Genomic DNA, 12551 nt, shown 5'->3' with positions numbered 1-12551 from the left:
ATACGTCTTATCTAACACCCTTTCAGCCTCCTGAATGATCCAAAGTTCATCCAGGTCCAGCCACAGCTTCTTAACGTGGAGCGTTAGAAGCTGCAGCTAGATGCACTTCTCACAGGTGAAGTCATTAGGAACACTGGAGGTCTCCCTGCTTTCCTACACTCCGCAAGGGAAGCATTCAATTATCCTTCCTGGCATCTCTAGTTCTGTGGCTATACCTTGATAATCAACCTCAGATCTATATGGAAAGGCACTTAATACCATTGGCCATGGCAGATTTAAAATATGGAAGAAAACATCGAGCTCAAATCGGTCAAGAACAGAGGAAGCAGACAGATCACTTGTCTTTATTCCTGCCATGTGCTTGGAGATGGAGGCTGCTATTTTGTGGAACTGTTTTATATCCTCCATTTTGTGAGATGAAGTTGCTTTGCTTTCTGTGTTTTAAAGTAGACAATGATATTTCAGGATATTTCGAGTATGCTATCAATGATAACTCTCTCAAGAGACCTACCATCGCAAGGAAGAACCCCTGTGCTAGGTTCTGGGAGAAGAAGGGATTGCTCATCTGGCCAACAGAGATCCCCTATTTTGGTGTTATAAGTTGGAAAAGTGGTCTGAGTGAGTATTGGTACAGAGTAGAATTCTTGTTATAAATTGTTGGCCCAGGGTCAACATAGTTTTGCTGTTGTTTGTGCAGAGACAATAAGTGTGAACGATTAATTATGAATTGTGTGGTGAATTTCCTAACCTAGTTCCGTCGACCGAACAGTCAACAGAGAGGAGAGGAAAACTTTTAATTGGGGAAGGGCAAATTATGAGGCTATAAGGCTAGAACTTGCAGGTGTGAATTGGGATGTTTTTGCAGGGAAATGTACTATGGACATGTGGTCGATGTTTAGGGATCTCTTGCAGGATGTTAGGGATAAATTTGTCCCGGTGAGGAAGATAAAGAATAGTAGGGTGAAGGAACCATGGGTGACAAGTGAGGTGGAAAATCTAGTTAGGTGGAAGAAGGCAGCATACATGAGGTTTAGGAAGCAAGGATCAGATGGGTCTTTTGAGGAATATAGGGTAGCAGGAAAGGAGCTTAAGAAGGGGCAGAGAAGAGCAAGAAGGGGGCATGAGAAGGCCTTGGCGAGTAGGATAAAGGAAAACCCCAAGGCATTCTTCAATTATGTGAACAAAAGGATGACAGGAGTGAAGGTAGGACCGATTAGAGATAAAAGTGGGAAGACGTGCCTGGAGGCTACAGAAGTGAGCGAGATCCTCAATAAATACTTCTCTTCAGTATTTACCAATGATAAGGAACTTGATGACGGTGAGGACAATATGAGTGAGGTTGATGTTCTGGAGCATGTTGATATTAAGGGAGAGGAGGTGTTGGCGTTGTTAAAATACATTAGGACGGATAAGTCCCCAGGGGCTGACGGAATATTCCACAGGTTGCTCCACGAAGCGAGGGACGAGATTGCTGAGCCTCTGGCTAGGATCTTTATGTCCTTGTTGTCCACGGGAACGGTACCAGAGGATGGGAGGGAGGCGAATGTTGTCCCCTTGTTCAAAGAAGGTAGCAGGGATAGTCTGGGTAATTACAGACCAGTGAGCCTTACGTCTGTGGTGGGAAAGCTGTTGGAAAAGATTCTTAGAGATAGGATCTATGGGCATTTAGAGAATCATGGTCTGATCAGGGACAGTCAGCATGGCTTTGTGAAGGGCAGATCGTGTCTAACAAGCCTGATAGAGTTCTTTGAGGTGGTGACCAGGCATATAGATGAGGGTAGTGCAGTGGATGTGATCTATATGGATTTTAGTAAGGCATTTGACAAGGTTCCACGCTGTAGGCTTATTCAGAAAGTCAGAAGGCATGGGATCCAGGGAAGTTTGGCCAGGTGGATTCAGAATTGGCTTGCCTGCAGAAGGCAGAGAATTGTGGTGGAGTGAGTACATTTGGATTGGAGGGTTGTGACTAGCAGTGTCCCACAAGGATTGGTTCTGGGACCTCTACTTTCTGTGATTTTTTTTTTATTAACGACCTGGATGTGGGGCTAGAAGGGTGGGTTGGCAAGTTTGCAGATGACACAAGGGTTGGTGGTGTTGTAGATAGTGTAGAGGATTGTCGAAGATTGCAGAGAGACATTGATAGGATGCAGAAGTGGGCTGAGAAGTGGCAGATGGAGTTCAACCCGGAGATGTGTGAGGTGGTACACTTTGGAAGGACAAACTCCAAGGCAGAGTACAAAGTAAATGGCAGGATACTTGGTAGTGTGGAGGAGCAGAGGGATCTGGGGGTACATGTCCACAGATCCCGGAAAGTAGCCTCACAGGTAGATAGGGTAGTTAAGAAAGCTTATGGGGTGTTAGCTTTCATAAGTCGAGGGATAGAGTTTAAGAGACGCGATGTAATGATGCAGCTCTATAAAACTCTAGTTGGGCCACACTTGGAGTACTGTGTCCAGTTCTGAGATGTGGAAGCATTGGAAAGGGTACAGAGGAGATTTACCAGGATGCTGCCTGGTTTAGAGAGTATGGATTATGATCAGAGATTAAGGGAGCTAGGGCTTTACTCTTTGGAGAGAAGAAGGATGAGAGGAGACATGATAGAGAAGAACAAGATATTAAGAGGAATAGACAGAGTGGACAGCCAGCGCCTCTTTCCCAGGGCACCACTGCTCAGTACAAGTGGACATGGCTTTAAGGTAAGGGGAGGGAAGTTCAAGGGGGATATTAGAGGAAGGTTTTTCACTCAGAGAGTGGTCGGTGCGTGGAATGCACTGCCTGAGTCAGTGGTGGAGGCAGATACACTAGTGAAGTTTAAGAGACTACTAGACAGGTATATGGAGGAATTTAAGGTGGGGGGCTATATGGGAGGCAGGGTTTGAAGGTCGGCACGACATTGTGGGCCAAAGGGCCTGTAATGTGCTGTACTATTCTATGTTCTATGTTAACACTACCTGGCTTTTTTTTTGCTCTCAGCTCAAACAGAACTTTTGGGGTTCAGGCATCACTAGCAAATTGACCCTAAAAGACTTATTACACTAATGTCTTATACACTTAAGGCACTGAAAAAAATGAAAATTTTGATAGATTGGAATCCAGATTTTACCATTGTCAAACTATTAGCATCCCCAGTCTTAAATAAAATCTAATATTTTTGCTCACTTTCTTCAACTTAAATTGAAGTACCAGCCTCCTTTCCATTACTCAGCTGTCCATTAGTCACTTGGAATGGTGATTTTTACCTCACTGTAGCGGTGATGAAACCAAATTAACTGTTGATATCATCAACTACGTCCAGAGTTTCCTTTTGTCTCATTATCATACTTTGTTCATTCAAGCAGAAGCAAAGATGTTTTACAGCTTTTTATCATAACTAGCTCTTGACAATAAATCAACCAAAATGAGGAGGCATACCTGTGGGACCTCAACAGCAGACATAGCATATACATGAAGGCAGAAGATCTTGGAGCCATTGTACCCTACCACAAAACCTTGGAGCTTCTGTTGATGGACTGGAAAATTACTGGCTTTTATATTGAGAAATCCACCACCAGAGAAACAAAGCATATTCTCACATTGGGTATTCCAGGCCACACTGTTAGCATTTGGCTCCTAAAAATGACATTGAAGAATTAATATTCAAATAATTATGATCGCTTTAAGAATATATCAATTTACAACATGATTACACAATGCCTTGGGCACTGAAAAAAACAAATCAGGAAGATTACTGAAGATGATATGGTTAGAAGCTGTTCAGCAACAGTCTCCTGGACAAATTAAGCAGCATAGTATCCCAAATAAACAAAGGAAATCCCACAATTTTCTGATATATCTTTGCTCTTTAAGAGCTATCCCCACGTGCATGGCTACCCATATTGGAGCAACTCTCAAAGATCAAAAATTAATCAAGAGCTGGGATCCCCTTCTTTTGGGACATTACGCTGCCTCGTTGGGACAGGAGACTTTTGCCGAACAGTTTGTAACTAGAGTCAGTCACATGCACTTACACGGCTGTTACACACTACAGCATGCTTAAAGCGAACCATTTTTAAATAGCCGACACGAGGAAATCTGCAGATGCTGGAAATTCAAACAACACACACAAAATGCTGATGGAACACAGCAGGTCAGGCAGAAGAAGCACTGTCGACGTTTTGGGCCGAGACCCTTCATCAGGACTAACTGAAAGGAAAGATAGTAAGAGATTTGAAAGTAGTGGGGGGAGGGGGAAATGCGAAATGATAGGAGAAGACCGGAGGGGGTGGGATGAAGCTAAGAGCTGGAAAGGTGATTGGCAAAAGTGATACAGAGCTGGAGAAGGGAAAGGATCATGGGACAGGAGGCCTCGGGAGAAAGAAAGGAGGGGAGCATCAGAAGGAGATGGAGAACAGGCAGAGAGAGAGAGAAAAAAAAACAACTAAATATGTCAGGGATGGGGTAAGAAGGGGAGGAGGGGCATTAATGGAAGTTAGAGAAGTCAATGTTCATGCCATCAGGTTGGAGGCTACCCAGCCGGTATATAAGGTGTTGTTCCTCCAACCTGAGTTTGGATTCATTTTGACAGTAGAGGAGGCCATGGATAGACATATCAGAATGGGAATGGGACGTGGAATTAAAATGTGTGGACACTGGAAGATCCTGCTTTCTCTGGCAGACTGAGCGTAGGTGTTCAGCTAAACAGTCTCCCAGTCTGTGTTGGGTCTCACCAATATATAAAAGGCCACACCAGGAGCACCGGACGCAGTATACCACACCAGCCGACTCACAGGTGAAGTGTCACCTCACCTGGAAGGACTGTCTGGGGCCCTGAATGGTGGTGAGGGAGGAAGTGTAAGGGCAGGTGTAGCACTTGTTCCGCTTACAAGGATAAGTGCCAGGAGGGAGATCAGTGGGAAGGAATGGGGGGGGGGGGGGGGGGGGCGGGGAACGAGTGAACAAGGGAGTTGCGTAGGGAGCATAAAGAGGAATCTGCCCTCATCTTGAGAGCAGATGCAGTGGAGACAGAGGAATTGTGAGAAGGGGATAGCATTTTTGCAAGACAGGGTGGGAAGAGGAATAGTCCAGGTAGCTGTGAGAGTCTGTAGGCTTATAGTAGATATCAGTAGATAAGCCGTCTCCAGAGATGGAGACAGAAAGATCAAGAAAGGGGAGGGAGGTGTCGGAAATGGACCAGGTAAATTTGAGGGCAGGGTGAAAGTTGGAGGCAAAGTTAATGAAGTCAACGAGCTCAGCATGCCTGCAGGAGGCAGCGCCAATGCAGTCTGCTCTCAGGATTATGCTTTTCATTCCAGGATGAAGGAGATGTCTTCCTTTTTTAAACAAAGGGGCTTCCCTTCTTCCACTATCAACTCTGTTCTCAAACGCATCTCTCCCATTTCCCGCACATCTGCCCTCACCCCATCCGCCCGCCACTCCACTCGGGATAGGGTTCCTCTTGTCCTCATCTACCATCCCACCAGCCTCCAGGTCCAACGTATAATTTTTCATAACTTCCGCCACCTCCAACGGGATCACACTACCAAGCACATCTTTCCCTCCCGTCTTTCTGCTTTCCACAGGGATCGCTCCCTACGCGACTCCCTTGTCCACTCGTCCCCGTCCCCCCCCCCATCCCTTCCCACCGATTTCCCTCCTGGCACTTATCCTTGTAAGCGGAACAAGTGCTACACCTGCCCTTACACTTCCTCCCTCACCACCATTCAGGGCCCCAGACAGTCCTTCCAGGTGAGACGACATTTCACCTGTAAGTTGGCTGGTGTGGTATACTGCGTCTGGTACTCCCGGTGTGGCCTTTTATATATTGGTGAGACCCGACGCAGACTGAGAGACCGTTTCGCTGAACACCTACGCTCAGTCCGCCAGAGAAAGCAGGATCTCCCAGTGGCCACACATTTTAATTCCACGTCCCATTCCCATTCTGATATGTCTATCCATGGCCTCTCTCTGTCCATTACCCTGCCTGTTCTCCATCTCCCTCTGGTGCTTCCCCCTTTCTTTCTCCTGAGGCCTCCCGGCCCATGATCCTTTCCCTTCTCCAGCTCTGTATCACTTTTGCCAATCACCTTTCCAGCTCTTAGCTTCATCCCACCCCCTCCGGTCTTCTCCTATCATTTTGCATTTCCCCCTCTCCCAACTACTTTCAAATCTCTTACTATCTTTCCTTTCAGTTAGTCCTGACGAAGGGTCTCGGCCCGAAATGTCGACAGTGCTTCTCCTTATAGATGCTGCCTGGCCTGCTGTGTTCCACCAGCATTTTGTGTATGTCGTTTTTAAATAGTGTGTGTTGCATGGTGTTTCTGTTCAAAAGACAGTGATTTTTGTCACCTGGCTCAAGGACAGGTTGAAACCCACTGTTATAAGACTTCAGAATTGTTCCCTCTACAATAAGATGGACTCTAACCCCACAATCTTTAAGATTCAAAGTACATTTAATATCAAAGTACGTATGCAGTATACAACCATGAGATTAGTCTTCCTGCAGGCAGCCACAAAACAAAGAAACACCATGGAACCCATTCAAGGAAAACATCAAACACCCAACGTGCAAAAAAAAACCAAATCATGCAAACAGGAAAAAAAGAGCAAATAACACACAGAATCTTAAACATCAAACCACAGAGTCCTTGAAACAGTCTAGGAATGTTCAGTTTAGTTCAGTTCAATTTAGCTCTGTCATTCATTGACTATAGGCTGCAGAGCCAGTCCACATTGAAGCACCCTGATCAAAATCACACAAAATAGCAATTTAAAAACTGCAGAGTCCTTTAAAAATCCAATCCAAAAGCCACGCCAATCAAACCTTGCCCAACACCCAAGACTCCTGCAACTTCCTCTGGCAGCAGCAAGAGGGACAGGGAGACTGGTCAAACTTGGGCAGACAATGCTGAACAACAGCTTGGCTTCTCGATGCTCTAATTGACAAGACTGGCGCTCTGCCATTAGGCCATAAACTGTGTTGTCAACCTCGTTCTCATCCATGTTGAGTTTCCTTGGAGACAGCAAAAGCTCCAGAATGCTCAGTCGGCCCAAAAACACATTATCAAAATGTAAATTACAGGCTTCAGTTGCATGCAGATTAGCAGTAGAAGCCTACTTAAAAGAAGTAGTAGTACTGTAGTTTTGTGAACTGTCTGCAGGTTGTGCTGGTCGCTACCACTATCTTGCCAGAACCTTCTTGTGACCTTGCACGTTACTGTCTATTCACACTGCACTTTCTCTGGTTGGTTTTCATCAGCTAAATAGCCTTGATTTTCAAAGGCCACTATGCAGAAAAGGATAGCACTTTAGGAGAAACTAGAAGTAAAGATTAGAATGAGAGAAGCAAAGCCATTACTGGTGATTCATTACCTGCAATAATAAGTACAAACAGAACCAGGTAAGCACTGCCCCATCTAGTTGGATTATTGTGTGTCGGAGAAGGGAGCATCATTAACTCAACAGGCAGGTTGAAAAGTGTTATGTTGTATTTGTCACATCATGCAGTGTGTAATTTGCCAATTGATTATTCACTATTTGTGAATTGCTATCCTGAAGGGTCTTAGCCTAAAATGTCGACTGTTCACTCTGTTCCATAGATGCTGCCTAGCCTGCTGAGTTTCTCCAGCATTTTGTGTTGCTTGATTTCAGCATCAGCAGATTTTCTCGTTTGTGTTAACATTCCTCACTTCACGGGTGATGTTATGAGTTGACAAAAGCCTTGTAGAGCAAGGATCATTTCAGCTACCCTTACCACCTACAAACTAATGGGGTAGCAGAAAGACAGAACAGGGCCTTGAAGCATAGGCTAGCTAAATTGTACAGTGAGACTGAGCTAAGCTGCTCCAGAGGTGCTTCCACTGACCCTCGTGACAATTTCACTGCACTCCAAACCGTGTAACAGGCCTATCTCTGCAGGAGATAGTATCGGGATGTCCCATGAACTTGCCAGTTATTCCTTCCTTTTCAGTAAAACAGATACATACTATCTGTTTTATACTAAAACAGATGCATACTATGAGAAAAAACATGTTACAGTATTGTACAGCACTAGCTTTTAGAGGTTTCCATCCATAGATACTTGAAGCACAGAAGAATGTGCTGGCTGCAGAGTTTTAGAACTAACCAAGCATATAGATAAGAGTGAATGCAAGCTGGCTTTTTCCACTGAGGCTAGGGGAGAAAAAAAAGAGGACATGGTTAAGGGTGGAGGGGGAAAAGTTTAAAGGGAATATTGGGGGGGGCTTCTTCACACAGAGAGTGGTGGGAGTGTGGAATGAGCTGCCAGATGAAGTGGTAAATGCGGGCTCACTTTTAACATTTAAGAAAAACTTGGACAGGTACATGGATGAGAGGTGTATGGAGGGATATGGTCCAGGTGCAGGTCAGTGGGACTAGGCAGAAAAATGGTTTGGCACAACCAAGAAGGGCCAAAAGGCCTGTTTCTGTGCTGTAATGTTCTATGGTTCTAAGCAGGAGATTGGGTACTGGTGAGATCCTACTGACGAAAGAACTGTCTTGAACCTCAGTGGACAAACCTGCTTCAAGTATTTCTAACTACATATGTTGCTCTGAAGATCCAAGAAAAGCAGATATGGATCCACACATTGCATATTAACACAGTGGTGCTACTGGAGCAGGGAACCAGTGGCCAGAAGAACCTTGATGATAAGGGCTGAATTTGAAACTTCGTTAACTTTAAGGATTCACTAAGCATTATAGGTTTTGGGTAATCTGGCCATCTATTTCCTGTTTAAGTGCAGAACACTGACGACACTAATGCTCTTAACACTTCATCCTAATTACTGGCATTGGTTACTAACCAGTCAGGTTGTAGGGTATGTTCTAGAAGGTTCACACATTTGAAAATTGGCTTGCCAATGCAGCCTATACCCCTGAATTGTAGTGATTTTGATTCTGTGCTTTATTTTGATAAGGAAAAGAGCTGGGAAAGGCGCATGGGTCTGCGCTGTCCATTGAGATGACTCATGCCAATGCAATTGTTTTGAAAGATGTTATCAACCTTCCTGCAATGGGCTGCATAACTCCCCTGCTCTGAAGCTGCTTCATGAGGTTAAGGATGAAATTTGTTATTGTAACCATGTGATAGGACTAGATTTCGGTAAGAGTACATGCAAAATCTATATTACTGGTGATCCTCTCAATCCTGTTAACAGTACCTAATAGGTATGTGGTTGTCAGGACTAGCACTGGCTGCCAGAGGTACCCTTCTAAAAATTGAATTATTGGCTTGAACCAAATCAGTGGAGGGGTTATTGTTATCTGGCCTATGTAGTACCAAAAATGTACCAGTTGCCCACCCTTTCTCTTTCTCTATCATACTGAGTGGGGTTGCCATCAGAGAACTATGGAACATTTCTGGATAGTAGTGTTCCTGTTTGAGGGACCTGGCTACGTGAAAGCATTAACATGGTCTCAGCTCAGTCTCTTCTGGGAAGCTCATGGAGTAAGACGCGTGTTGGCTCTACTCCTTCCTTTTACAACCTACTTTCCAGTGCTACCTTTGTTTAAACTTTGAAGATTCATTACTTTTAGTGAAGGATTTAAGATTTAATTACAATGGCTGGAACCTGAACTGGAATGGAATTAAAGGCTGATTTATACTTCTGCGTCAAATGAACGCAATAGCTATGGCGTAGCTGCGTAAACTATGCTGTACCCTATGCCCTACCCTACGCTATAGCCTGACGCGCACCTCTCCAAAAATGTAACTGTGCATCACGGAGACGCAGACCGCAACAACTGTCATTGGTCCACTTGGTAGCACCGCATTTCCTCCTATCTATAGGCATATTGTGCATATACTTATGCGAAATAAATGGTTGGAGACGTTGAACCAAATTGTCAAATCTACCTGCCTACATCTGAAAATATTTGAAATGCATTTCCTCATCCATGTCTCTCAGTGGCCGGACAAGCACAGAAAATTCACCCTCCCTCTGCCTCAATCCGTTCAATGGTTGTACATACCATCTCCTCTGACGTCTTCTCTCTTTTCTGCGTTGCAGTAATTTCAATAAAAGTAACCCTTGTTCAACATTTATTAGCTCCAACTCCAACATGATGCACTCAGTCACCATTAGAAACCCCACCGCCAACTAGCGTTTTGATAGTGAATTGGAGAGTGATGCAGACACACCAACGCACAGGTATAAATGCTCACAACGGCGCAGCCCACTTACGAAGGTTGCGGCATAGGCTACTACGCAGAAGTATAAATCAGCCTTAAAACATGGCAAAATTGTTTCTGAAACTGAACAAATTGAACAAAGGAGGCAGAGGAAGCCTTTATTCCAGAAAGAATATTTTCTTTGATGCAAGGTAGTAATACCAAGATCAGAATGGTGGACTCTAAAACTGACGAATGCTAATGAAAAGCTTGAAAAAAACTGTCTCTGCTGTCCAGGAATCTTTGAGGAATCTGGAATCTCAATATCAAATGCTTAAAAAGGACACCAATAGAATCGGAAGACAACAGGAGACAATACATCAAGTGATTAAAGAACAAGAAGTAAAGATTTCTACCATGGAAAAGAAAATTGTTGAGGTTTCTTTGGAATTATCAAGAATTAAGAAGAAAACTATTGATCTGGAAAGCAGAAGTCAAAGGATGAATTTACGTATACTGGGTTTGCCTGAAAACATGGAAACCAGTGAGCCATTAAAGTTTTTTAGGAATATGTTATACTCACTTTTTAGTGAGATACTCCAAACTTCTCCGTTAATAGATAGAGCTCACCCAATTCCCCCACCTGAAGCCTTCAGTTGAGATGAAGCCACGTCCGGTGATACTTTGTCTGAATTACTATGCTACTAAAGAAGCAATTCTTCGAGATGCTAGGAAGCGGGGGAAGCTAATTTATAATGGAGTAGAGTTTCGTATAGTTGCCTCTTGAGGTTTATGCAGAAGGAATATCGGGAAGTGATGGCTGAACTTTATAAGAAGAACTGTCATCCCTCTCTGTGTTGTCCAGCTCGTTTGATAATTTTTCCGCCTAACGCCCGTCCAAAACAACTTGATTCCCCAGAGGAGGCTTGGAAATTTGTCAACGAGCTTAAAACTGTCATGTAAGCAACTCCAACACTGCCTGTTTTGCAAGCAACTCCAACACTTAATCCTTAGCTGAGAGTCATTTGTAGCTGAAAGTTCAATCTACGTTCTATGCACAGACATCGCTTTGACTCTTTTTTTTCCTTTAGGAATTTACCACCAGTCGTAACATATTATTTGCTTGGATCTATCTTTTTTTGAATATATGATCAATTTTAATAAATGAATTTAAGATGGCCACTGTTAATTACGTTCTAACATCTATTAGACATCATATCAAATTTAATCTTTAGCTGAGAGTCGTTTGCAGCTGAATCTTTGAAAGTTCAATTTATGTTCTATGTTGGTCCAGACATTGTTTGGGCTGTTTTTTTTTTCTTCTTTCTTTAGGATTTGTAAGAGTTTAATATTAGTCACAGCATGTTATTTGGTTGGATCTATCTTTTCTGAATATATGATCAATTTTTATTAAACGATTTTAAGTTGACCACTGTTAACTGCGTTCTAACCTCTGTTAGACATAATATCAAAACATTTGGAATTTCTCTATTTTTTAAGTATTTGATGTTGTGTCTTTAGTCAGTGGTGTCAGTATATAACTGTTTCTAAAAAAAAAGTCTACCTATTAGAGACTAAGGGTTTAGGGTGTTTAGTTTAGCATGCTGTCCACCTATTGGATGTTTTTTTTTCTGGCTTTGGGGGGAGACGGGTGGGGCTATTAGTTTAGGTTTTCTCAACTGGGCAGTCCTGAGAGGTTTTCCTGTCAATTATGTTGTTTTTCCTTCTGATCGAATCCATAATTTGATCAGAAACCTGTGGGTTTGGTTTGTGTCGGCGCACTAATTTATTTCATAAAACTTTAAAGTCGTAGTATGGACGTTAATAAAATTAATATAATTTCCTGGAACCTGAATGGCTTGAACCAACCTATAAGTGTAGAAAGATCTTTAAGAAATTTAAAACACTTCAAGCCGATATTATTTTTGCGTAAGAAAATTGGATAGGTATATGGATAGGAAAGGAATGGAGGGTTTTGGGCTGAGTGCAGGTAGGTGGGACTAGATGAAAATAAGCGTTCGGCACGGACTAGAACAGACTGTTTCCGTGCTGTAATTGTTATATGGTTATAAGAGACCTACATCTGTAGGGATGAAAACTGTTTTCATAAATTTTGGAAGAGCTCTCAGTTTCACTCTTCATCAGTAACTAAAATTAGAGGAGTGTCTATTTTTATTAATTTTAAAGTCTCTTTTGTACATTTTAATACTGTCACTGATCCAAGTGGAAGATATTTAATTGTTACCGGTTTGTTATGTGGTCAAAAGGTGGCTTTGGTTGTGTGCATGCACCTAATGTAAATAGCCCTGAATTTTTTTTAAGAGGTTATTTTCTGCACTGCTGAATTTAAATGAATATAAGTTGATTATGGGCAGTGACTTTAACTGCTGTCTCAATCCCTCGATTGATAGGTCATCAACCAATCCGTGCTTTCTTAATAAGGCTG

General features: G+C 43.1%; 1 protein-coding gene across 3 annotated transcripts in view; it reads right to left on the bottom strand.

Annotated features, from left to right (window-relative positions):
• The window catches only part of ift122 (intraflagellar transport 122 homolog (Chlamydomonas)), a 221434-nt gene that overhangs the window by 103017 nt on the left and 105866 nt on the right, over positions 1-12551 (bottom strand). For 2 of the 3 annotated variants that reach the window (XM_073072604.1, XM_073072605.1), the window contains one exon: positions 3412-3609. The exons of the other annotated variant lie outside the window; for it this stretch is intronic. In XM_073072604.1, the coding sequence (XP_072928705.1) occupies positions 3412-3609 (198 nt within the window). The remainder of the gene's footprint in view (positions 1-3411; positions 3610-12551) is intronic. 3 annotated transcript variants of the gene reach the window in all.

The sequence above is a fragment of the Hemitrygon akajei genome, chromosome 19 (assembly GCF_048418815.1).
Source record: "Hemitrygon akajei chromosome 19, sHemAka1.3, whole genome shotgun sequence".
Classification (NCBI taxonomy): domain Eukaryota; kingdom Metazoa; phylum Chordata; class Chondrichthyes; order Myliobatiformes; family Dasyatidae; genus Hemitrygon; species Hemitrygon akajei.
Note: the sequence above shows the minus strand (reverse complement) of the source record. Positions and strands in the feature narration are given on the sequence as shown.